General features: G+C 39.8%; 1 protein-coding gene across 1 annotated transcript; it reads left to right on the forward strand.

Moving 5' to 3' along the window:
• Positions 1-388: 388 nt before the first annotated feature.
• Positions 389-27,262, forward strand: kif1ab (kinesin family member 1Ab). The gene is made up of 47 exons (XM_015014673.1): positions 389-772; positions 1,725-1,913; positions 3,880-3,953; positions 4,084-4,263; positions 4,412-4,480; positions 4,754-4,932; positions 5,042-5,153; positions 5,665-5,742; positions 5,864-5,929; positions 6,024-6,041; positions 6,136-6,214; positions 6,305-6,383; positions 6,586-6,728; positions 12,796-12,926; positions 13,025-13,104; positions 13,659-13,734; positions 14,339-14,418; positions 14,506-14,612; positions 14,717-14,800; positions 15,455-15,635; positions 15,748-15,820; positions 15,941-16,031; positions 16,147-16,295; positions 16,530-16,708; positions 16,910-17,047; positions 17,392-17,510; positions 17,595-17,680; positions 17,817-17,952; positions 18,210-18,393; positions 18,499-18,589; positions 18,681-18,799; positions 18,908-18,963; positions 19,592-19,700; positions 19,834-19,900; positions 20,017-20,101; positions 20,217-20,322; positions 20,733-20,847; positions 21,881-22,014; positions 22,124-22,185; positions 22,315-22,460; positions 23,039-23,227; positions 23,324-23,395; positions 24,486-24,595; positions 24,814-24,933; positions 25,052-25,244; positions 25,334-25,452; positions 26,584-27,262. Exons 2-47 carry the CDS (start codon positions 1,808-1,810, stop codon positions 26,639-26,641), a joined length of 5,028 nt encoding a protein of 1,675 aa, XP_014870159.1. The 5' UTR covers positions 389-772; positions 1,725-1,807; the 3' UTR covers positions 26,642-27,262.

A 27,262-nucleotide genomic window follows, 5' to 3' on the forward strand; every position in this document is an offset into this window, starting at 1 on the left:
ACGTTAATAATCTCACAGCGCTAGGTTGTTCTGGATTTGGTCATAATTTTAAAACAGATTTTTTTTTGTATTTAATCAGGCTAAGTTACTCTGATATTTAAATTTGTTTGATGATCTGAAACATGTAAAAACGTGAAAAAGGAATATGTTGGGGTATGAATGGTTGTTCGTAGCAATGCAGCTCCAGTTATTTTTTTTTTTTTACAACAAAAGACAAAACCTCCAAATGGCGAATAAAACTACCTACTGATACATGGTGAGATGGAGCAGCTTTGCATGCGAAGGGAATGTAATTTGGAAATGTAATTTGTGGCGCTTCATTCCCCCAACCTCTCTCTTTGCTCGCTGATGATGCTGATGCTGATCTCATCAGCCCCTCCCAGCATCCCTGGCACAGCTGCGCCGCCATTTTCAGCACCATCAGAGCGACGGAGTGACGGCGCACTCCATCCTCCTGTTTATGCGTTTGGATCCGCGTTTTCCTCCTCCCCCCCCTCGACTCCCTCGTCTCCCACTCCTGTCTCTGTGTCTGACGCACCGCTGTGTTCAGCCCACCCGGCACCGCCGCTGCTGCTGAGGCTGAGGCAGACTCCCCTCTCCCCGTTTCCCCGGCGGATTCTCCATGTATGGATGCGCTGAGGGAAGTGATGCTGTAGGTTACCGAAGACCGAGAGAAAACGCAGACCACAGACGAAATTCAAGAAAGAGCCACCGGAGGAGCCTTTTTGAATGGATTCATCCTGTGTGTTTCTGTCGAGTCGAAGTTGCTGAGGTAAAACCACCGTCCTCATTATAGCTTTATATTTGTTATTAGAGCTCATCGTGATGGTATTTTTTATTTTTTTTCCCCACTTCTGTGTTTTGTGAATGTTGACGATTTCGCGAGCTTTTTTATATACGAGATGCTGCGTCAGGATGGTTGGCCTTTTAAACGATTAACGCCAATATAAAGATGACATCAACTCATATTAGATTAACAATAAAAAAAATATAATAAACATGTGCCATTACTGTAATGATGTGACCTCCTTTCTGACGCAGTGCCGGATGATTTGGTGTCTGTCCATGTTTACGCGGCCTGTCTCTGAGGTGCGGCAAAGCAAGATGGAGGAGACGATATTTACATGGACAGATTTTCTCATTTTTCTAATATACAGTGCTCTCAAAAATATCAGATATGTCACAATATAGCGTCCTATAGTTTTTTTGGTAACCTTTTTTGTTTTAATTTTTCATCGGCTGACGATAGCTTAAAATATATTGTTCAACATTTATTGTAATGGGGGGGGAGAAGGAGGCCTCAAAAATGGATAATAGAATGATAATAGTCAAAGATAAGGTAGTGATAAGGATGTATTTTGGGACGTGAAACCATTTTTAATGGTACAGTTTCATAACAAGGGCCTGAGTCTCGGTGGGGATGTAGCCCAAAGAAGCAGCCATTTTATTGTACTATAGCAGAGATGGTGTCGTCGAGCTCCCTGCCAAATAATGACCCAGCCATTTAGACAGAGTGATTTAGAAGCTGTGCATTTCTGTCCCAGTGGGGATTATCTGACTGCCTAACAGTGGAGACTCATGTGTCAGTTAGCAATTTGTGGCTAACAGAGCCCTCTTCTCACTTATGCAATTCAATCCTAACCATCTGTTAATATTTTTTTTAACAGCTTGATATGAATATTTTCCAGAAATAACACCGTTCCTGTTATTTTGTACCTGTGCAGGTGCCTGGTGTGTGTCTATAGCCAAACAGATCTCCAGCTCTTCCGTTGACACACACACATACACACACAAGCCCACCGGAAAGATGGCGGGGGCTTCGGTGAAGGTGGCGGTGAGGGTCCGACCCTTTAACTCCAGGGAGATTGGAAAGGAGAGCAAATGCATCATTCAGATGTCAGGGAACACCACGAGTAAGTATAACGTCATTTGATATGAAGACTTTTCAATAAAAAGTACATTTCTGCGTGTTTCAGTTTAATTTAGCTGATCTGTATAATTTATTTTAGCATCAATGGAAGATGGAGGATAATAATTATTCCCAGTAACTTGTATACTTTAATAATTGCTGAACTGGAAAGAAAACCCAGCAAACTAAATATAGTTGCTGGTTCAAAAATTGACCGAACCAGGATTAATTTATCAAAACAGTTGAGTTAACGTTTTGACTCAGCACGTGAAACCTAAGTTAAAGTTAACTGGTTATCAGGTAGCAGACTAAAGCTTTTAAGAGAAATATCTTATTCCATCTCATTATTACCTATTTTGTCTCTGTGGAAGAAGATTAGTGATTTCTGATTCAAAATGGCATCTTGTGAGGAATTATGAAGCTCCTTTTAGTTTTTTCTCTAACCCAACAAACTGGATCGCAATCTTTGACCTGGTCTTCGGTTACCACTTTGTCCATACCATAATGATTTTTACCTTAGACAAATTGGTATTCATGCAAAAATATCAAAAAACATTCAAAAGTTTATTTTATTTTCACTAGTCACACCCAAGCCTGATTAATGTCAGACCTGAACACTCAAGAAGTCACCTACAAAGAAAACGCCTGAAAACGCAAAGTAGTCTGAAAAATCTCAAAAATCAACATGTCACACTCTGATCTAAATCTTTATTTGAAATTTTAATTTGTTGGATGACATAAAGCATTTAATTGTAACCAGAAAGTAAAATAAGGAAAAAAAAACAAAAACAAAAAAAACCCACCCCTATCTAGTAATGTGAATACTTACAGATTGGGTGATTCAGAAATATAACCCTATGTAAGTGTGATATCACTAATGGCTTCAGTTCACAAAATCCGAGACATTTGGTGACGCTCTCTTGCTGACTTGATGATATTCCTCTGACCTACATTGCGCTCAGTCAGGCATTTCACCTCAGCTATTTGTCTTGTAGGCAGCTCTGCGCTGCAGCTACATATCACAGGGCAGCGAGGTTGGCACCATCTTGGCAGCTGCAGAAACAAACAAAAGCTTCAGTCAGTCCTGAGGTGCAACACTGTGTGTGTGTGTGTGTGTGTGTGTGTGTGTGTAGGATGCAACATTTCTCTGCTCTCATCATGCATGCTGCCAGGATTGGGGGTGTGGGGGGAGGCCTTGTTGTTTTGGTCCGGTCAACAATCAGCCGATCTAAAATGTGTGTGTGTGAAAGAAGGAGAGCCTCAGCCTTTTGTGGCATTTTGGACGCTTTAGCCAGACGATTCTGATGCTCACTACACCTAACTCCGAAATGTGCCCTTTTTATAATACAAGTGCTGCTTACAGCCATGTCCTCCCTAACGTTTTATCATCAGCATTGTGTTTCTTTCAGCTGAGTGCACAGTTTTTGGGGGCAGTGTTTGTGCTATATTAAGCTTCCCCATAGTGTGTTACAGTGGATTCAGTTCACCGACAAAAGAGCACCTCAGTTCATGATTCACCCTGCAGTTCTCCGTTCTCACAAAATGAAGTGAACATGCTGTCTCTCCTTGACATTTCATTGCTTAACAAATAGAGAACCAACAACTTAAATTCATATTTTAATTACAACGCAGATAAAACTCATAAATTTTGCTTTTGCAGTTTTGTGTGATAGAAATAAACTTGTTTTTTTTATGGCAAATTTGATATTTTTTCCTTCTTTATTAACCTTTGAGTGGTGAACTATGGATAAAATAGACCTGGATTGATAGAGGTTAGAGCACATCAATTGTGAAAGAGAACTGGTTTGTTTTATTTGGAATAGATTTATAATCAGTTTTATTTGAATTAATTTAGCTTTTTTCATCATACTGCTTATATAAAGTAAAACATTTGATAAATGAAAGAAACTTAAGCCTATCTGCATGCTTCTTACTAAGCTGCTTTGCTGTTTCTTTTTTTTTTTTTCTAGCTATCCTGAACCCAAAACAGCCAAAAGAAAACAAGAGCTTCAACTTTGACTTCTCATACTGGTCACACACTACGGTGAGTTATTTCACTGTTTCCATCTGCAGCAGTGAAATGAAAACATATCAGTCAAAAAAAAAGAAAAAAAATAACAGCTTTTTTGACTTGTCTGCTTTCTTGATTTCCTCTGTCTCCATTTTGTCGGCAGCCTGAGGACATCAACTATGCGTCTCAGATGCAGGTGTACAAGGACATCGGAGAGGAGATGCTGCTCCACGCCTTTGAAGGCTACAACGTGTGCATATTTGCATACGGACAGACAGGAGCTGGCAAAAGCTACACCATGATGGGACGACAGGAAAAAGACCAGCAGGGGATTATACCTCTGGTAACGAGGAGTACATTTATGGCTGATTATACAACACAGGTTCATGGGTGGTAAAGCACGATAATTGGGCTTCAGCTCTGTCATTTGATTGGGCCTTGGAAACTTATAGGAGCTTTGTACCGACTCACTTTGCTTCTCTGTCTTCTAGCTGTGTGAGGACCTTTTCACCAAGATCAATGACAGCAATAATGACAACAGCATGTCTTACTCTGTGGAGGTGAGTGATGCCAAATCCTTAATACATTCCTTTTATTTATTAATTACCAGACAGCCAGTTTTTAAACCGTTACACTTTAGTTTTAATGAAGCAAACCGGCGGAAATGAAACCAAACTATTGCGCCAATGCTCTTATACACAGGGTGTGTCTATGAGTATTTTCTTTTAGATTCATTCAAGGGGAGAAAAGTGAAATATATTGCTAAATTACTTGTGTGATTTGTCAAGAACAAGTAACTGCATTTCGTCATTTCTCCTTTCCTCTGCTCTTAGGTAAGCTACATGGAGATTTACTGTGAGCGTGTGCGCGACCTGCTGAACCCCAAGAACAAAGGAAACCTGCGTGTGCGAGAGCACCCCCTGTTGGGACCGTACGTTGAAGATCTGTCTAAGTTGGCTGTGACTTCGTACAATGACATTCAGGACCTGATGGATTCTGGAAACAAGGCCAGGTAACGACTTGGAGGCCGAGTCGTTGCCAGTTGTCACCACGTTTGGCGCTAAGCAGCTGACGGATCCATGAAAGTGACAGAATTACCAACAGCAATCTCCCTTTTTCAGGACTGTGGCTGCCACCAACATGAATGAGACCAGCAGTCGCTCTCATGCTGTCTTCAACATCATCTTCACACAGAAAAAGCATGACATGGAGACAGACAACACTTCAGAAAAGGTCTAGACCCAAAATATGACCGTGCGCTGCAACTCATCTAAATATAAATGCATTAATGTCAGCCAGAAACCACTGCAAAAACAATCAATCAGTCAACAAATGTACAAATGTGTGTATTTCATAGTGCTGCAGTGGTTCTCGAAACTTTATTTTGTACACATTTTATGGTTGTACAATATTTCCAGATTATTTTGCAATAATTACACCAACAAAAAATGTATATCGATGAATGGTATCTCTTTAATTTTTGTGCACTTCTAAAGTTGTATCCAGACAATCCATTGAATTCCCCCAAACAAGCGACAACAAAAATGTTGTCATTTACAAACAGTGTAAACTTTAATAAGCAATATGTCACATTGCAAACATCATTTTGGTATTTAACAAATAACTTTGCATGTAGTACTAATCCCTGATGGATACCACAGGGATCATCCATGTATGATGATCAGTTTTCTTCCAACTTTGCACATTTTTAATTGTCTTTTGATTGTTTTTGATTATTTGATAGGTCAGCAAGATAAGTCTGGTAGACTTGGCCGGCAGTGAGAGAGCTGATTCAACTGGAGCTAAAGGGACGCGACTGAAGGTGGGAGGATGTTGTTCTTAATAACGATTTTTGTTATGCAGGACGTTGCTTGGAAGAAATTACAGAAAGTACTTCCAGTGTCTAAAATGCTTATTCTTGTTTGTGTGTGTTTTTTTTGTAGGAAGGTGCAAACATAAACAAATCTCTTACCACACTTGGAAAAGTCATTTCTGCTTTAGCTGAACTGGTGAGATTCCCACATGATGCTAACATTTTGTGGCTGGTTTATTGTTTTCTGTTGTTCAAATAAGAGTGACTTATATTTCCCTTTAAATTCATAGGACTCGGCTCCAAACAAGGTTTGTCGTTTCACTAAAATGTGTTTCGTAATGAAGTAAAAAATCAAGTTATTCCTTGTAGTAAACCGCAACAAATATTTTGCTTTCTAAACAGAACAAGAAAAAGAAGAAAGTGGAGAGTTTTATTCCTTACAGAGATTCAGTTCTGACTTGGCTCCTGAGGGAGAACTTAGGTATGCAGACAAAAACATTCCTTAATTCGTTTTTGTCGGAGTGCACTCATTTTCTGTGTTAATACAATTTCATAATATTTTTTGCTTCAGGAGGAAACTCTCGCACAGCCATGGTGGCCGCTCTCAGTCCTGCAGATATTAACTATGATGAAACTCTAAGTACTCTTCGGTGAGGAAAACACGACAGAACCTCATTTTGATTGATAACAAAGTTGCAACCCAAACCTAAACCTGATTTTCCTGAAATTAAAGTTGTAGCTCTACTTTTCATCTGTTCAGAATTTCTGACTAACTGTTGCCGTAGATGCGATCCATAGCTCAGGTCTAAGTTGAGCAAAGTTCAGTGGTGCTGACGGCGTCTGCTCTGTCAGGTATGCTGATCGAGCCAAACAGATCCGCTGCAACGCCGTGATCAACGAGGATCCCAACAACCGCCTGGTCCGCGAGCTGAAAGAGGAGGTTGCTCGCCTCAAAGACCTGCTGTATGCTCAGGGCCTGGGAGACATCATCGAGAGTGAGTCTCACACACGGAAACACTCGAATCCGATTATAGAAAATGCGCGTACTTTGAGCCGGGCGCCTCTGTGCGGGGCTTTTGTCTCCCTCTATCCACCGANCAAAAGTTTATTTTATTTTCACTAGTCACACCCAAGCCTGATTAATGTCAGACCTGAACACTCAAGAAGTCACCTACAAAGAAAACGCCTGAAAACGCAAAGTAGTCTGAAAAATCTCAAAAATCAACATGTCACACTCTGATCTAAATCTTTATTTGAAATTTTAATTTGTTGGATGACATAAAGCATTTAATTGTAACCAGAAAGTAAAATAAGGAAAAAAAAACAAAAACAAAAAAAACCCACCCCTATCTAGTAATGTGAATACTTACAGATTGGGTGATTCAGAAATATAACCCTATGTAAGTGTGATATCACTAATGGCTTCAGTTCACAAAATCCGAGACATTTGGTGACGCTCTCTTGCTGACTTGATGATATTCCTCTGACCTACATTGCGCTCAGTCAGGCATTTCACCTCAGCTATTTGTCTTGTAGGCAGCTCTGCGCTGCAGCTACATATCACAGGGCAGCGAGGTTGGCACCATCTTGGCAGCTGCAGAAACAAACAAAAGCTTCAGTCAGTCCTGAGGTGCAACACTGTGTGTGTGTGTGTGTGTGTGTGTGTGTGTGTAGGATGCAACATTTCTCTGCTCTCATCATGCATGCTGCCAGGATTGGGGGTGTGGGGGGAGGCCTTGTTGTTTTGGTCCGGTCAACAATCAGCCGATCTAAAATGTGTGTGTGTGAAAGAAGGAGAGCCTCAGCCTTTTGTGGCATTTTGGACGCTTTAGCCAGACGATTCTGATGCTCACTACACCTAACTCCGAAATGTGCCCTTTTTATAATACAAGTGCTGCTTACAGCCATGTCCTCCCTAACGTTTTATCATCAGCATTGTGTTTCTTTCAGCTGAGTGCACAGTTTTTGGGGGCAGTGTTTGTGCTATATTAAGCTTCCCCATAGTGTGTTACAGTGGATTCAGTTCACCGACAAAAGAGCACCTCAGTTCATGATTCACCCTGCAGTTCTCCGTTCTCACAAAATGAAGTGAACATGCTGTCTCTCCTTGACATTTCATTGCTTAACAAATAGAGAACCAACAACTTAAATTCATATTTTAATTACAACGCAGATAAAACTCATAAATTTTGCTTTTGCAGTTTTGTGTGATAGAAATAAACTTGTTTTTTTTATGGCAAATTTGATATTTTTTCCTTCTTTATTAACCTTTGAGTGGTGAACTATGGATAAAATAGACCTGGATTGATAGAGGTTAGAGCACATCAATTGTGAAAGAGAACTGGTTTGTTTTATTTGGAATAGATTTATAATCAGTTTTATTTGAATTAATTTAGCTTTTTTCATCATACTGCTTATATAAAGTAAAACATTTGATAAATGAAAGAAACTTAAGCCTATCTGCATGCTTCTTACTAAGCTGCTTTGCTGTTTCTTTTTTTTTTTTTCTAGCTATCCTGAACCCAAAACAGCCAAAAGAAAACAAGAGCTTCAACTTTGACTTCTCATACTGGTCACACACTACGGTGAGTTATTTCACTGTTTCCATCTGCAGCAGTGAAATGAAAACATATCAGTCAAAAAAAAAGAAAAAAAATAACAGCTTTTTTGACTTGTCTGCTTTCTTGATTTCCTCTGTCTCCATTTTGTCGGCAGCCTGAGGACATCAACTATGCGTCTCAGATGCAGGTGTACAAGGACATCGGAGAGGAGATGCTGCTCCACGCCTTTGAAGGCTACAACGTGTGCATATTTGCATACGGACAGACAGGAGCTGGCAAAAGCTACACCATGATGGGACGACAGGAAAAAGACCAGCAGGGGATTATACCTCTGGTAACGAGGAGTACATTTATGGCTGATTATACAACACAGGTTCATGGGTGGTAAAGCACGATAATTGGGCTTCAGCTCTGTCATTTGATTGGGCCTTGGAAACTTATAGGAGCTTTGTACCGACTCACTTTGCTTCTCTGTCTTCTAGCTGTGTGAGGACCTTTTCACCAAGATCAATGACAGCAATAATGACAACAGCATGTCTTACTCTGTGGAGGTGAGTGATGCCAAATCCTTAATACATTCCTTTTATTTATTAATTACCAGACAGCCAGTTTTTAAACCGTTACACTTTAGTTTTAATGAAGCAAACCGGCGGAAATGAAACCAAACTATTGCGCCAATGCTCTTATACACAGGGTGTGTCTATGAGTATTTTCTTTTAGATTCATTCAAGGGGAGAAAAGTGAAATATATTGCTAAATTACTTGTGTGATTTGTCAAGAACAAGTAACTGCATTTCGTCATTTCTCCTTTCCTCTGCTCTTAGGTAAGCTACATGGAGATTTACTGTGAGCGTGTGCGCGACCTGCTGAACCCCAAGAACAAAGGAAACCTGCGTGTGCGAGAGCACCCCCTGTTGGGACCGTACGTTGAAGATCTGTCTAAGTTGGCTGTGACTTCGTACAATGACATTCAGGACCTGATGGATTCTGGAAACAAGGCCAGGTAACGACTTGGAGGCCGAGTCGTTGCCAGTTGTCACCACGTTTGGCGCTAAGCAGCTGACGGATCCATGAAAGTGACAGAATTACCAACAGCAATCTCCCTTTTTCAGGACTGTGGCTGCCACCAACATGAATGAGACCAGCAGTCGCTCTCATGCTGTCTTCAACATCATCTTCACACAGAAAAAGCATGACATGGAGACAGACAACACTTCAGAAAAGGTCTAGACCCAAAATATGACCGTGCGCTGCAACTCATCTAAATATAAATGCATTAATGTCAGCCAGAAACCACTGCAAAAACAATCAATCAGTCAACAAATGTACAAATGTGTGTATTTCATAGTGCTGCAGTGGTTCTCGAAACTTTATTTTGTACACATTTTATGGTTGTACAATATTTCCAGATTATTTTGCAATAATTACACCAACAAAAAATGTATATCGATGAATGGTATCTCTTTAATTTTTGTGCACTTCTAAAGTTGTATCCAGACAATCCATTGAATTCCCCCAAACAAGCGACAACAAAAATGTTGTCATTTACAAACAGTGTAAACTTTAATAAGCAATATGTCACATTGCAAACATCATTTTGGTATTTAACAAATAACTTTGCATGTAGTACTAATCCCTGATGGATACCACAGGGATCATCCATGTATGATGATCAGTTTTCTTCCAACTTTGCACATTTTTAATTGTCTTTTGATTGTTTTTGATTATTTGATAGGTCAGCAAGATAAGTCTGGTAGACTTGGCCGGCAGTGAGAGAGCTGATTCAACTGGAGCTAAAGGGACGCGACTGAAGGTGGGAGGATGTTGTTCTTAATAACGATTTTTGTTATGCAGGACGTTGCTTGGAAGAAATTACAGAAAGTACTTCCAGTGTCTAAAATGCTTATTCTTGTTTGTGTGTGTTTTTTTTGTAGGAAGGTGCAAACATAAACAAATCTCTTACCACACTTGGAAAAGTCATTTCTGCTTTAGCTGAACTGGTGAGATTCCCACATGATGCTAACATTTTGTGGCTGGTTTATTGTTTTCTGTTGTTCAAATAAGAGTGACTTATATTTCCCTTTAAATTCATAGGACTCGGCTCCAAACAAGGTTTGTCGTTTCACTAAAATGTGTTTCGTAATGAAGTAAAAAATCAAGTTATTCNTTGTNGTAAACCGCAACAAATATTTTGCTTTCTAAACAGAACAAGAAAAAGAAGAAAGTGGAGAGTTTTATTCCTTACAGAGATTCAGTTCTGACTTGGCTCCTGAGGGAGAACTTAGGTATGCAGACAAAAACATTCCTTAATTCGTTTTTGTCGGAGTGCACTCATTTTCTGTGTTAATACAATTTCATAATATTTTTTGCTTCAGGAGGAAACTCTCGCACAGCCATGGTGGCCGCTCTCAGTCCTGCAGATATTAACTATGATGAAACTCTAAGTACTCTTCGGTGAGGAAAACACGACAGAACCTCATTTTGATTGATAACAAAGTTGCAACCCAAACCTAAACCTGATTTTCCTGAAATTAAAGTTGTAGCTCTACTTTTCATCTGTTCAGAATTTCTGACTAACTGTTGCCGTAGATGCGATCCATAGCTCAGGTCTAAGTTGAGCAAAGTTCAGTGGTGCTGACGGCGTCTGCTCTGTCAGGTATGCTGATCGAGCCAAACAGATCCGCTGCAACGCCGTGATCAACGAGGATCCCAACAACCGCCTGGTCCGCGAGCTGAAAGAGGAGGTTGCTCGCCTCAAAGACCTGCTGTATGCTCAGGGCCTGGGAGACATCATCGAGAGTGAGTCTCACACACGGAAACACTCGAATCCGATTATAGAAAATGCGCGTACTTTGAGCCGGGCGCCTCTGTGCGGGGCTTTTGTCTCCCTCTATCCACCGAACACCGGGGGATTAAGTTGGAACGTGGCCGTTTTTGACACACAGTCTCTCTTCTCCTCTGTCCTGTCAGCGTATCGAGGCACCGTTCCTGCCATCACTGGTTTGAAATGTGTGTTTAACTTTAGCAAGCCTGCGCTTTGCATCTAAAAGACATTTTTTTTTCTTTTAAAGTTTCCTATTCTTCCACTCCAGAGGCAAAACTTACAATCCCAAGAAAGCATTTGTGACGTCACACAAGACACCAAACAAATAAAGTTTATTCAGAGCATCTGGAAAATTGACATCTTGTTGTTGTAACGTTTGTTCTCAGAAATTTTGCCTCAAAATGGCCTCCATTTCACCCCACTAAGCCCCGCCCCCGTCATTATACAGGTTTTCATTTTTTTTTCCCCAATAGGAGATGTCATAACACTGAGCAACTTGACCCCTGACCAGCTATTTATGCATGTCTTTACTAAGGCATGCGATGCTTTGGCACCTCTTGGTTAAACTTGTCTGTTACTTTGAATACAGGCACAAAGAGAGAAAAAAAGATGCCCTGAAAGCATGACATTGAAGTTTTAATTCTAATAAATAATTAGATCATGTAAAAAATAAATCAAAAATCAAAGGCTCACTATTCTTTTCTGATACTTAATCAATTTTTTTTGCACTTCAGAATTATGCACAACCTTGTGTTGGTCTATTACATAAAAATCTCCCAAAATACATCACAGTTAATGATTTTAACTTGACGAAATGTGAAAAACTGTATCTAAGTAATCAAATCTCTTAGTATGGTCAATCATTTTCTGACAGCTTTCCTCTGTCAGTCTAAATTCCAACAAAACCAAAATGACAAACTTAAGTTCATTATTTTTATTTTTTTTTATGTTAAATGATTAACATTTGGAGATCAGCTCATCCTCAGCTTTTGAGATTTCAGTGTGTCCTAGTAGGTGTTCACAGTAGTAGATACTAACCAAGAGTGCTGCAGCGTAAAATGGCCATCATTTTTCACCGAATGGAAAGGTGACGTGTTGGATGACCAGATCTGCATCCCGTGGAGATCTTACTAGTGAAGAAGCTTGCAAATTCAGGAGCCATGCTGTAGAAAAGCTTCAGTGAAAAGCTTAAACAAACAATTTTTGGTTTATATATGTATATCACATGCATTTGGTCTGTATGCATTGAAAATATATGACTGTGTGGTTTATGTTTATGTTTGTCGGTGCTTGTCAGCTTGTCGGCTGTGTACATTCTGTTTCTCCTCTCATTCAGTTTCTCTTGACATTTTATACTTTTGTTTCTGAGTTGATCTTTTCTCACTGTCTGGAACGGCTTTGATAAGCAAAACAGCTTTGCTTCTTGGGTCAGTTATTTGAGCTCTTCTCTCTCTTTTGTTTCTGTACTCCTTCCTACTGGTCCCTTATTTTGTCTCTACGTGTCCCCCTCGTTCCTCAAACATCTGGCACTCGCTCCCACCTTCTGTCCCGTTCTTGTTTGTTTCTTTTCCTCGCGCTCTTCCATGCACCGCCTCTTCTCTCTGACAGATCTGTGCAATTATCAGAACTTTGTGAACAATCGCCAGGCTGTCAATCAAAGGGGTGATCTCTCCACAGTGACCAACGCCATGACAGGAATGAGTCCCTCCCCCTCGCTCTCTGCCCTGACCAGCCGGGCCGCCTCCATCAGCAACCTTCACGACCGCATCTTCAGCCCGGCCAGTGAGGAGGCGATCGAAAGGCTCAAGGTAAATGGGTTGAAAATAAAACTAAAATAAAATAAGAGTTGGAATTATGTCCGTTTAGACTATTTTTTTATAGTAAATCGTTTTTCTTTCACATTCAGGAAACAGAGAAAATCATTGCAGAGCTTAATGAGACTTGGGAAGAGAAGCTGCGTCGTACTGAGGCGATTCGCATGGAGAGGTTTGTCTGAAATATGAGCTGTAATCTTATTTCCCCACCCCGTCCCCGGTTCTCAGTCATCCCATAATACTTCTATGAGTTATTCTCATTTTCCATTGACTCTCCTTATAGATGTTACAAATGTTCACATTACCTTAGGACAGAATTCATAAATCATTTTGTTAATGTTTAGGTCTGCACACTCCTTCAGTTTATGACGAGTCACCTGGATAACGACTGATTCCTCTTCTGCAGCTGTAATTTTACCGTATCTATAATGAGTAGAAAAATACCAGGTCATAATACTGAGTTTGTCATTGATCTCAGATTCTTGTAATCATTTAATCGTTCACTGGAAAATGATAATAGCAAATAAATGTCCCTTTGTTTATTGTATTTCTGTATTTGTTACATTTTCTTATGTACATTTTCGGCTTTATGCAGCAGAAGTTGAAAGGTTAATATTTGTAGAATGAAAATATCTTACTCAACACCCAACAAGCCTCTGTAATAGATGTATTGATGTACTGTTTGAAACTCATTTTAATAGTTTAAAATTTGTTTGCTTGCTGCAGAGAGGCTCTGCTGGCTGAGATGGGTGTTGCTATGAGAGAAGATGGGGGAACTGTTGGTGTCTTTTCTCCCAAGAAGGTAAGATATTTGTCAAAGGTAACTAATAAAATCTAAATGCAGCATATAAATACTGCATTGGCCCTTTGTACTTAATGGCAACTGTGTAAAACAGTGTTAAAAAACTTTTAATTTCATTTTCATTTTGCAGGAGAATAATCTCGCACAAAGAAAAATCATTTCATTTCATTTGAGTATTTTTATTTAGCAGGCAAGAAAATTATATTCATTTTATATGTAATTAATATCTTAAGTATTTTTCTTATTAAAGGAAAACACTAACTATTAAAGTGGTAAAAATCACAGAAATACTTGTATGCTTAAAAATAATGGTTTTGATGTTACAGGGTTAGCTTTTAAATCCTAATTTAAAAATAATTGTCAGAAAATTTAGGTTTTTAGAAATTAAAATGTTGATTGAATACTTTAACCAAAACCACAGACATGTCCCATTTATAATTCCGTATTTTGTGACCATGCAATAAACCTCTGAAAGAGTTATTTTTTCTTGAAAACTAAGAATAAGCCATTATTGGGTCTTTCTCTGAGGACAGAGAAAGGAGGAATGAAAACATCTTACAAAACATATAAAATCTGTTAATGCTCAAACATGGCTCTGTTGCAGACCCCTCATCTGGTGAACCTCAACGAGGATCCGCTAATGTCTGAGTGTCTGCTCTACTACATCAAAGATGGCATTACCAAGTAAAACTTCATGCATACCCATTCTTACATTGAATTAGCTCTGTTTGTAGCAGTTTTCACATTTTGAATGACTTTACCCTCCTTCAGGGTTGGTCGCGAAAACGCCAAAACTCGACAAGACATCGTTCTTAGCGGCCACTTCATTAAAGATGAGCACTGTACCTTCAGCAGCACAACAGGCCCACAGGGAGAAGGTAAAAACCTAATATCCCTGTACAAAAATGCTTAATCAAAATATATATTTCAACTGTTTTGTTAAAGTGGTAAAACGGATTATGTTAATTGTCTTCTGGACCAGGATGCGTCATCCTGGAGCCATGTGAGGGGTCAGAGACATATGTCAATGGGAAGAGAGTGACCTCGCCCACTGTTCTGCGATCTGGTGAGAATCCATTGTTATTATTGTGATTAAAAAAATGGCCAAAACAATTTTTGGACTATAAGCCGCTACTTCCCCATGCTTTGAACCATGCGGCTTATAGCCCGATGTGGCCTTTCTGTGGAAAGTGCTAACTTTCATTTAGAACAAACACATGCTAGCAGCAGGCACGACAGAGAAATGATTTCAAAACTCACATGATGCAGCTTTAAAGTTGAAGGCTATCGATCTGGCAGTACAGGAGGGAAACGAAACCATGGTTCGGCGTTGGAGACTAGGGCTCCGTCCTTATTAAATCCAGCAGATTTATTAGGACGCAGCCCTCTGCTGCCCTCTGCTGGGTGTTCATGGAAAACCGAGAGCGGTGGAGATACCAACGGCTTATAGCCCGGTGCAGCTTTTAAATGTACGTTTCCAGTTTTTTAAAAAAAATTTGTAGGTGCGGCTGATAGCATGGTGCGCTCTATAGTAGGGGGAAATACGGTAAAAATTACTAGCTAGTAAGTAATTTCTGTTACCTTATTTCAATGAAAATTGCTGGTGGTATTAAACATTTTGAGTGATGAAATCCTACAGTTCCTGTGAAGACAGTAATAAATTTGTTTTAGATGTTTGAAACTTAACGCATTAATGTGATTTTTTTTATTTTTTTCCAAGGGAACCGCATCATCATGGGTAAAAGCCACGTGTTTCGCTTCAACGACCCGGAGCAGGCCCGCCTGGAGCGGGAGAGAACGCCGTGTGCGGAGACGCCGGTGGAGCCCGTGGACTGGGCCTTCGCTCAGAGGGAGCTGCTCGAAAAGCAAGGCATTGACATGAAGCAGGAGATGGAGCAGAGGTGAGTTTGAATGATCGTCCGTTGCTGCAACATTGTTTTGTTTTGTGCAGTACTTTGTGGCATATCCTTACATTTCATTTCATAAGTCTCTCTCTGAAATTTAATCCTCAAGGCTTCAGGAGCTTGAAGACCAATACCGCAAAGAAAGAGAAGAAGCCAGCAACCTGCTTGAGCAGCAGAGGCTGGTGGGTAAAAAAACTCTGATCAACAAAAACCTGAACTTTCGTCTTGATTCCAGATTCTGCTTTGAGGGTTCAGTATTCTAACAAGGTAAATGATCAAACACATTTCATGGCGCCTTCTAGGACTATGAGAGTAAACTGGAGGCCCTTCAGAAACAAGTAGACTCTCGGTACCTGGAGTCACCTGAGGAAGAGGAGGAGCCTGAGGAGGAAGGTGATGATGATTTTAGATACAGCTAGACTCACAACATAGTCGCCCCAGGGTCAGGTGTTTTTTGATCGAAGTTGACCCTTGTTTTTGTTTTGTTCTTTTTTGTATTTGTCTACAGTGCCGTGGACGAAGCATGAAACTGAACTGGCACTCTGGGCTTTCAGAAAGTGGCGGTTCTACCAGTTCACCTCCCTCAGGGATCTGCTCTGGGGAAATGCCATCTTCCTCAAAGAGGCAAATGCTATTAGTGTGGAACTAAAGAAAAAGGTTTGTTGTTCATCATTTTGTGTAACTGTGCCATATTTTTTCACTTTTTTTTTTTTTTTACTTCTTAGTGTTTTAAGTAAAATTTTCCTGCACATCATCCATGGCCAGAGTTTGAGTTCGGGGGCTAATTTATTCCATCGTCAGTGAGAAGGGAGAGGTCAAATATTTCCTCGGGGCTTCTAGATGTATTTGACAATATATGAATTGTGAGTTCATCTTGTTGTGTGTACACAGGTGCAGTTCCAGTTCGTCCTGCTGACAGACACTCTTTACTCTCCGCTCCCACCTGACCTGCTGCCTCCCAGTGTGGCTAAGGAGCGAGAGCGGCGACCTTTCCCTCGAACAATAGTAGCCGTTGAAGTTCAGGATCAGAAGAATGGAGCCACGCATTACTGGACTCTGGAAAAGCTCAGGTAGTAAAACATAGTAATCAGAATAGTTTGATCATTATTTCTATGCCAGGAACTCCCCCGCCCGCCTCATTTCTTCTTCTTTAACATTAAGTGCTCCTGAAGTTAAAGCCGTTCTTTTTTCATCTAACAAAATATGTTTGCCACAAAGTGACATCACTGAGCAAAAAGCTGATTTCTTGTGATTTATGCCGCCCCCTGCAGGCAGAGGCTGGACCTGATGAGAGAGATGTATGACCGAGCTGCAGAGCTGCCCAGCAGCACTGTGGAGGACTGCGACCACGCCCTGACCGGAGGGGACCCCTTCTACGACCGCTTCCCCTGGTTCCGTCTGGTTGGCAGGTTAGTTGTCTTACAGATAATGATTATACTCTATTAGGGCTGAAATTATTAATCCAATTAATCATGATAAATTGATTATTGAAATAATCATCAACTAATTTAGCGATAGATCAAATATTAACTGGAGCATACAGACTCAAAGAAGCCCACTTGGTAAAAAGGAAAAACACACTCAGAGCAGTTATTAAGCCAAAACCGTACCAAAAAAAAAAAGTCTTTAAATAAAATCTATGATGAATTTGCCCATTTTTTTAAATCTGATGAATCGATTGTCGGAATAACCGTTTTTGTTTCTGCTTCAAAGACTTCTGAAACCAAAAATCTGTCTTCACTCCTCTCTTCAGGGCTTTCGTGTACCTGAGTAACCTGCTGTATCCGGTGCCTCTGGTGCACCGCGTGGCCATCGTCAGTGAGAAGGGAGAGGTCAAAGGTTTCCTCAGGGTGGCTGTGCAGGCCATATCAGGTACACAGAACAGTTGTAGTAAGCCAAAATCAGCGACACGTTTCTGAAACGATTTTCAACTTGTGGTGTGTTTTGGTCTTGAAGCTGACGAGGAGGCCCCTGATTATGGATCTGGAGTGAGGCAGTCAGGCACCGCCAAGATCTCCTTTGAAGACAACCAATTTGAGAAGGTATTTGTGATGATTTCCCTTCAAAAAGAACCATTTCTCGAAGTGAAAATCCGATCACTGAAACTGCACGCTTTTGTCCGCTGAATGTCCAAAATATAAGAAAGGAAAAACCTGCATCAGTTTTACCTTGGTTTAGTTTCAGAGTGAGTCGTGTCCTGGAGGCTTGTCACACTCCAACACCTCCCAAGAGGAGCTCAGAATCGTGGAGGGAGAAGGACAAAACATCGAGATAGGAATCTCAGCGGACGAGGTTAACAACAACACCTGTGCAGGTGAGCTGTCCGTCCAAAATCCTTTCACTGTCAGCGGATTAGCAACACATTCGCTTGTCATTTTTAAACTTTGTTCAGATGTCAACATTTTTACCAGACTCCCAATGTGACAAAGTCAGATATCAAAAGGTATTTTATTAAGGTTAACAATAAAATAGCTAATAGCGTGAAACCATTTTGGTGTTTCTATCTTTGTTAGAGTCAAACTCAAGACTGGCCTCTTGAACTTTAATTACATGCATCTGTGCACCATGCAGCCATTCAGGAGCCTCCTTGCAGCCCTGTGAAGAGTTTAGGCCTGGGTCTGGACCTTCCGCTGGAGCTGTCTCCAGAAAAAGCTCTGTCACACCTGAAGATCGGCAGCACCTTCACCTTCAGAGTCACCGTCCTTCAGGCCTCCAGCATCTCAGCAGAATATGCCGACATTTTCTGCCAGTTTAAGTGAGTTTAACGGTGGCTTCAATGGGTGTTTTCCTAAAACCGCTATGAATTCCCGTTTTTAATGACTGATGACACATATAACTGTGTGTGATTTCACTTTTTCAGCTTCATCCATCGTCACGATGAAGCTTTTTCAACTGAGCCATTGAAAAACACTGGCAGGGGTCCTCCGCTCGGATTCTATCATGTACAAAATGTAAGCAGCCAACAATGCAAAGACCCATAAACGAGACTTATTAGTGCTTCTGGAAATGATCTACTTGAATTTGACTTCCTCTCTTTGTTAGATTAAAGTGGAAGTGACCAAGTCATTCTTGGAGTACATCAAGACTCAGCCCATCGTCTTTGAGGTGTTCGGACACTATCAGAAACAGCCTTTCCCTCCATTATGCAAAGATTTGATCAGGTCTGGAGGGAATTTGACATCTGCTTCTACAGTTTCAAATCATGATGTGATATCGCTGCGAGAATCCAGTTTGTTTGATAGATCGCTTCCTCTTTTTGTTTCTTTCAGTCCTCTGAGACCCTCCCGGAGGCAGTTTCCACGAGTGATGCCATTATCCAAACCAGGTCAGTAGAAATTAGTGAATATAATATAACACTAATTTGTCTGGAGTAACATATATATATATATAATTTTTTTTAAATTATGAGTTATTTTACACGCAGCATAAAATCTCAGATCTTGTACAACTTGGGCAAACATATCAAACACCTGTTTTTTAGGCCTGTGATTATGAGTTTACATCCAACCCAGCAACATTTGACACCAGTTTAAACACGCTAAAAAGCTAATATTAAATTGTATCAAGTAACATAATATATGATCCAATTTACTTCCTGTCTTTTTAAAGATCTTTTTCTTGGTATTGATGGGGACGAGTTTTATTTTTCTGTATAATTTGATGAGATTTTAGTGAATTCATTTAGGTTAAAATTCACCCTTTTTACATTATGCTCTTCAATATTTTTTCTGTTTCAAAAAAATACAATTGGTCGTCAGTCAACAAAAAGAATAATGCACTTGAAGCATCCCCTATTCATGTTAAAAGTAAGTGAGTTACTCAAAATAACTGTAGTAACAGTGTAGTAACCGCAAGTTATAAATGCCGATTTGTGCCCTGTTGGTTTTGCTGCAGTCGGCCATTGGAGGTTTCAAACCAGCTATTAGTTAAGAGGTTATTTTTTCTTCTTTCAGTGCCAGCCACAAAGCTCAGCACGCTGACTCGCTCCACTGCTGGACCTTGTCATGCCAAATATGACCTCATGGTCTTCTTTGAGATCTGTGAGCTGGAGGCTAATGGAGAGTGAGTCCTGTTTATTTATGCTGCCTCTTGAGCACTGAAATTTAAGTCAAATAAAGAATTAGCTAGAAAATGCATCGTTCACTGGTAAATGCAACTGTTCAGATGTATTTTGTCGATTTTGTTCCGTTTCCAGCTACATCCCAGCTGTCGTTGACCACAGAGGCGGCATGCCGTGCCATGGGACTTTCCTTTTACACCAGGTTTGATCAGTTTCTATAAATTTCTTTATATTTTCCACCTTCAAAAATGCATGTTTTTGCAGATATAAGTTGACTCTCAAACTGAGACAACCTTCTGTCTTTGTTTGACTCCACAGGGCATACAGAGAAGGATCAGAGTTACCATTGCTCATGAAACAGGAAATGATTTCGAGTGGAAGGAGGTGAAGGAGCTTGTTATCGGTGAGAAGCGTCTCGGCTCAAATTAGTTTATCTAAAAAGGCTTAAATGAACAAATCAGAAAAAAAAAAAAAACAAGTTTAAAGGCAAAGAGTCTCATCTTGACACGTCATTTCAGGTCGCATTCGAAACACACCAGAGGCTGACGAGACCATCATTGACCCCAACATCCTGTCCCTCAACATTCTCTCCTCTGGATACTTCTGGCCAAAACATGATGACAAGTATGACTTTGGTTCCCCCCCACCCCCTCCCTCTCAAAACAATTGATGTTTTTATTTCGTCTTTGGTATTTTAATATTCAACTACACATTTATTCAACACAAATGGGCTGCTTTTTATTCTTTTTCTTTGACAGCATAACACTGTGCTTTGTTATAAACAATTTGGCTTTTGCTGATTTGCCAAATTTGCTGAGTTTTATCTCTTAACAGCTGCAACTAAACAGTTTTTATTTTCTCTTTTTTTCTTTAACGGCAGCGTTTCATTGGGCGTTGATCATAGGTATAATTATATGTTTTTTTACGGTTTTTTTTTTTAAGTATTCCTTTTGATAACAAAATATGCTGACATTAGATTGCATTGTTGTTTAAAGTAGCAGTAAGTTACATGTTTAATTTTTTTCTTACTGCAGGACCTTCTATCGATTCGAGGCGGCATGGGACAGCTCCATGCACAACTCTCTGCTGCTGAACAGAGTCACTCCATACGGAGAGAAGATCTACATCACTCTCTCAGCTTATCTGGAGGTACAATAGCAGCATTACAGTTACATTTTATGAACTATTCAGAAAATGTAATAGGCTTAGTTGGCTGGTTTTTATGAGGCATGGACTCTTTATTTCTGTATTATCACCTTTTGTTAAAATATTGAAGCATCACTCAAACATTTTAAACTAAAGTGCATAATACAGTCAAATATTTTTATTAAAACATAAAATTAACAATTATTCTCACTGTTGATCAATCAATTTGTAGATTATTAAAGTTATAGTAATGTGTTTGTCGTTATTTTGTCGTTATTTTGACTTTCGTTCACTAAAATATAGAGAATCAACACTCACAAAGTTTGGTAGCAGTTTTTGATAAGCATCAATTTTTGGGCAGAATATTAATTCTACATTTTTGACCGTTCTGCTCTTCATAAAGAACACAAAATATAGTGTATACCTGACTAACTTTTACAAGGATGGACTAAATTTTTTCCAAAAAAGCATTATGGTAAAGCATTTTTCGGTAACACTTTATTTGAAGGGGGGTGAATAAGACTTTCATGACACTTTCATAAACATAACACCTGTCATGAACATGAATAAGCCTTCATGAATATTTATATTTATATTTATAATACTGTTTAAACTTTACCTTTAATAACATAAAGTTACCTAATTTTTAAAGTGCAATCAGTAATACTTTTATAACAAATTTATACCAGTAATGATTTATTGGTTAATTTCAAGTTGTCATAACAAAGACATTTTGAATAATGTCAACTTTGTATTAAAAGTGTCATAATTTACCAAATGACGTTTTATGACAACAGTCATAAATATTCATGAAGGCTTATTCATGTTCATGACAGGAGTTATGTCATGTTTATGACAGTGTCATGTCAGTCTTATTCACTCCCTTTCAAATAAAGTGTTACCCATTTTTCTTACTGCAGGTATTAGTGCTATCACTAATAACTTCACTAGCAGCACTTGCTAGCAGCATTTCTTTATTACTGACTACTTTTTTTGTTCCCATTAATTTTTTTCATTAATTATCCTACCCCTCCAGATGGAGAACTGCACTCAGCCGACAGTTATCACCAAAGATTTCTGCGTGGTGTTTTACTCCCGTGACACAAAGCTTCCAGCCTCCCGATCCATCAGGAACTTCTTCAGCACCGGCTGCCTCAGGCCCTCAGAGAGGTACGTATCCACGGATAACCGGTCCAGGTTACCTGATGGTCTCATAAACGGCGTCTGGGAATCACGTCTTAAATGCTGACTTTTTTTTTTTTTTCCCCCCCCTTCTCAGTAATCGTGTCACTGGAGTTTATGAGGTCACTCTCTGCCACGTTGCAGACAACGGAAGTCCAGGTGATGAAAGATTAAATTAAGAAAGTTATCCGTGCAAAAGAAAAAATATATATTTTTCATATGATTTATATACTTTTTTAAAACATTTTTAGTACTGAAATCCTCTTCTCTGTCAATTCCCTTTGTCAGGAATGCAGCGTCGTCGCAGGCGTGTCCTTGACACCTCTGTGGCCTACGTGCGAGGAGAGGAGAACCTGGCGGGTTGGAGACCCCGCAGCGACAGCCTCATCCTTGACCACCAGTGGGAGCTGGAGAAGCTCAGCTTACTGCAGGAGGTCCGTTTTAACACACAATAAGAAAATTTAAAAAAAGAAAAATGGGAAATGTCTAACATTTCTTTAATCCCATTACATTTAGTATTTTCCAACACTCTATGACTGTTTAACATCAGTCTGTGGTACATAGCTTGTACTGAAAAGCTGAATTAGAAGTAGAAAATTATACAAATTGGGCACATTTTATTTGAAAGAGGGAGTATTTTGCTACATATGCAAATTTAGTAACTAATATTTTTGGTGGCAATATCCTCAGTCGAACACCCCACTCATCTTATTATATTTCATATTTAATAATTACAGGATTTTAACATGATTGTGACATTTCATTAAAGGTACACTTTCCGTATTTATCTTTCCTGATATATTGTGCAACTAAATATATTCATAAAGAACTAGTTAAAAAAAAAAGAAAAAACGCAAACTGAACATGAATCCAGCAGCTAGGTTTAGATATTGAAAGAATGCTTTTTTTTAATATGTTAATAGCAGTTGATTACAAGTAAACTTTTTTTAAATACTGTATAAATTCACCTGCAATTAGCTGTTTTTTCTTTGTTTGTTTGTTTTGGTTTTAGGTGGAGAAAACCAGGCATTACCTCCTGCTGAGGGAAAAGCTCGAGGCAACTCTGCAGGCAGGGCAGGACGCGCTTTACAAGAGCGGCGACATTTGTGACTTTGCAAAGAGCCCCGTCCTCAGCAGCAGTCCGAGCAGCAGCCCCGCTCCTGACAGCCCCAACCAGAGGCAGAGGGAGCTAGCTGCTAAGGTGACTGCTAAAGCTTAATGTTTGCCCCCTGTTTTGCTCCGGTCTTTGTGCATCCCGTTGCTTATCGAATGCCGTTTTTTACTGTCTTTTGCGCAGTGTCTGCGCCTGCTGATGCACACGTTCAACAGAGAGTACAGCCAGGTGAGCAGCAGTGCCAGTGAAAGCAAGGTGAGCCCCAGCCTAGGCCCTCTAACCTGACCCATTAGTTTGATCTTTACTAAATATTTAAACTTTAAAAACTGTTGGTGTCTAATCACTATCAGCTAATGTGTTTGCATCCATCGTTCACACTTGCTTTTAGAGAGATATTTAGCGATTTTTTATTTTATTTTAACACTTGACTTAGCTACAGTTAATATACTTACCTCTCCTAAAGGAACATTTTATAACATTTTATTTGCGTCTAGCAGAGAAAGGAGCCAGACTGAGTAACTCATGTTTTACAACATAAGTTACTAATGTGAGACGTCCCGGTTAAATTACTGGACTTCTGCTGTGACCAGTTTTATCAAGCCAGTGTGGTTTGTTTAATTGTGAATTATAGTTATTATTTTTGGTCAGGATTCTTACCACACCCATGTGCTTTGCGCTCATCACCATCAGAAAACAAACAAAACAAACGAATAAATAAAGGCAACGCATTTCCAGCAGCAGTTCAAGCGAAACCTTTATCCTGAACTTTTACACCAAGGCGCTTTGCATGTGGTTGTGATTAACTTTGTCATTAGCCAAACCACATCTGCAGCTTACTTGAATAAACGAGGCAGTCCATTGGAACAGTGCCATTAGGGTCTTGGGATGTTAAAGGTGCTTGAATGTGCAGATCAGAAATCTCCTCACAGCAAACGAGTCAGATTTGAAGATTAAATATGGTTTCATAAAACCATGTCTTCATGACTTTTTTTCTAATTCATCCCCTTGTCTGTTCCCCTAACTTCATCCATAAATAAACTCCCTCTTTACACACTCTGAGGTCTCCACTAACACACTAATGTGACAAAGCTGCATTCTTACAAGACGGGGCTCTTAGATATACAGATTCACATTCCAGTGGTGGTTCTTATGTACATTATAAAGAGCGACAAAAAAATACTGATCTAGATGTTCTCTGAATGCATGTCTCTGTTGTCCTTGTTTAAATGTTTGCTGATATGTTTTGTCTCTATCTGCATTTGTCCCTCCTTTTGTTGCGATTCCTTGTTTTCCCTCGTGTGTGTGCGTGTGTGTGTGTATGTGTGTGTGTGTGGCCGATTTTCAGCTTTCAGAAATGTCTGCGTCACTCATGAGGGACTCGTCCTCCTCTGGCCTGAGCACACTGACTCCCTCCTCTACTTGCCCCTCATTGGTCGATGGCCATTTTGACATCCGGTAAGTAAAATCCAGTTTTTCAACCCTTTGGAATGAAGAAGTTTAGTTTCAGTGTTGGTTTATTTAATAAAATGATCTATTTTTGTAAATGTGGTTTTTCATATGATTTATTTTGGATGTTTGAAAGAATTCAGTTATTCTAGACTAAAATATGCTACGACTGATCTTAAAACGATCTAGAGGTGCTAGGCTAGGTTTTCAACCTGCTGTTCGTGCAGGCTCACCGAACCGAGCTCAGGAGCATCGACACCGGACCTGGACCCGTTCAGCCCAGTGGACAGAAAGAAAGCTCTGAGAGGATACACCTTTGTTCCTGACATACAAGAGATTCGCGTCAGGTGGGCAAAACAATCAGGTTTCAATTCTGTGTCACTGTGGAAAATATTCAAATTGCGTTTATTAAAACAGTGAGCACATTTTATGAAAACATGCTGATTTTCTTCTTTGTCCATCCAGCCCCATCGTGTCAAAGAAGGGCTACCTGCATTTCTTGGAGCCCCACAGCAGCGGCTGGGTGAGGCGCTATGTGGTCGTGCGCAGACCCTACGTCTACCTGTACCGCAGCGAGAGGGACAACGTGGAGAGGGCTGTCATCAACCTGTCCTCAGCTAAAGTGGAATACAGTGAAGATAAACAGACATTACTCCGGGTATGCGTCAACGTTTCTTCGGCAACAGAGATTAGCTGTTACAGAAGATGAACTTAAGTAACCACTGACCACGTATGTTACGTCTGCAGACCCCTAACACGTTTGCGGTGTGCACTGAGCATCGTGGGATACTGCTGCAGGCCGCCAACGACAAAGAGATGCATGACTGGCTGTACGCCTTTAACCCTCTGCTAGCTGGTACCATCAGGTAGGTGGTGGTGCTAGAGTTAAGTTATATCTTAAGCCATCTGGCAAGTTTTATCAGTTTCTTTGAAAGGATTCCTGTATATCACTCTAAAAATTCTAGAATTGCACCAATAAGATCATTTTGGTTTGATTTGATCTGATTATACTTATTTTGCCTTGTTTAAAAATGTTTTCCAAGACCTTGAATATAAATACAAAATGGGAAATAGTCTCTTCAAGCCTCCTTATCTTGACTGGTGATTATTATTTAATTAATTAATTACTGTACAATAGACTTTTACTATTATATTAAAACTATAAATATATTACCATGCTAAACTATCTTTTAGCATCTTCTGGTGGTGATTAGTGAGCTCAGTACAGTTAAAATAGTTATCATTTTAAAAACAGATGTTTATGTTTGTATATTCTTGAAAGAATGTAGCTCTTACCTTCATCTTAATCTGAGATTTCTAAATGGCTGCCAGCATTTTCAAAACCAGCATAGTTTTGAGAATGACTGTGCAATCGGAGTAACTTTGCTGTACTTAACACTCTTGTTATCTGCTGAATGTCTAGCTTTCTCTCACTTTTTCACAGCCTGGCATCCAGTTTCCTTTTAAATAACTTTCTGCTTCTCGTTGTTTCTGTCAAATTTATTTTAAGCAACAGATTCATACCATAAATTAGCGAAATGAGTAGCTTTCTGTTTATGGAACAACATCCACCAGACAGTGCTGATGTTAGCGCAACCTGGATCTATTAGGAAAAAAACCCCCAAAAAAACCGATGGGCTTTATGAGTCTCCAGCCTGTGGCATGTCTGCATGTCCCTCTTGGTCCTCTTGTTATCCATGAAAGTGAGCTAGAAAGAGAATCTGTTTGGGTTTTCTTTCTAGCTCCTAAACTCAAAGCTATACACAAAGGATTTATGGAAAAAAAAAATGTATGTAGCTTATTTTGCCTTATTTACCTTAATTAATGGAAAGTTATTGTAAGTCCATTTTAGTCAGTACTAAAATTTTTGTAATTTTTATTAAAACATATAAACATTTCCTTGAACTCATTGGACATTAACCAGTAAAAATATTCCTTTATGTAATTTGCCAACATGATACACATAAGGTGCCACTCTGCTTTCTTTCTTCCTTTAGGTCCAAGCTCTCCAGGAGAAAGTCAGTCCAGTCGCTCCCGGCTGCTCAGCGGATCTAACAGGTGAACCAGCCTCGAGGAACAACAAACAGCAAAAGAACAAACAATCTCAAAAGCTCGCGTCAGCGTTCTCCTCTAATAAACACAAACCTGATAGCAAATGTCTCCATAGATACGATGACCAGCCCTGTCTCAAGAATAACTCGATTACTCTGTCGAGAACCCGACCTTGGTCTGTTTTTGCAGTCGCCTCCTCCAGCCTTGCATGATATGCTCCCTTTTGACCTTTAGAAGAGTTTACAAGGAAAACTAACAACGCGAACCTGATTATTAACTTTGTTTTTCTGATGGACGTTTGGGGCTTGTTCTGAGTAGTTTCAGTGTACTCGTAGGAATAGGTTATCCGTAAGACTACCCCGTTTCCTGTAAAAAGATATGTGACCAGTTCCTCTTTTATCATTACTAAAAATAGGTACTTGTAGTAAACCAGACATTTACCACTTACTGCATCAGAAAGGCAAAAGGAAAGCATCAACCTGAATTCTTCTCTGTGTAGACCTGTGTACAGTGTGGGGATGATAGCTTCATATACGTCATACATATACTGTAAAATACCTCAGTTTGGATCTGCTTGATGCAGCATGAAATTCTTCACTGCAGAAACATCAGATGGCAAAGAGG

Source organism: Poecilia latipinna, unplaced genomic scaffold (assembly GCF_001443285.1).
Source record: "Poecilia latipinna isolate Pla-1442-1.1 unplaced genomic scaffold, P_latipinna-1.0 Scaffold1838, whole genome shotgun sequence".
Classification (NCBI taxonomy): Eukaryota; Metazoa; Chordata; class Actinopteri; order Cyprinodontiformes; family Poeciliidae; genus Poecilia; species Poecilia latipinna.

Bases quoted from the DNA above. Each gene is read 5' to 3' on its own strand.
- kif1ab (XM_015014673.1), top strand. From the start codon at position 1,808: ATGGCGGGGGCTTCGGTGAAGGTGGCGGTGAGGGTCCGACCCTTTAAC. The intron at 4,264-4,411 runs GTAACGAGGAGT...TCTGTCTTCTAG, and splicing joins AGCAGGGGATTATACCTCTG to CTGTGTGAGGACCTTTTCAC. The intron at 24,934-25,051 runs GTGGGCAAAACA...TTGTCCATCCAG, and splicing joins ATACAAGAGATTCGCGTCAG to CCCCATCGTGTCAAAGAAGG.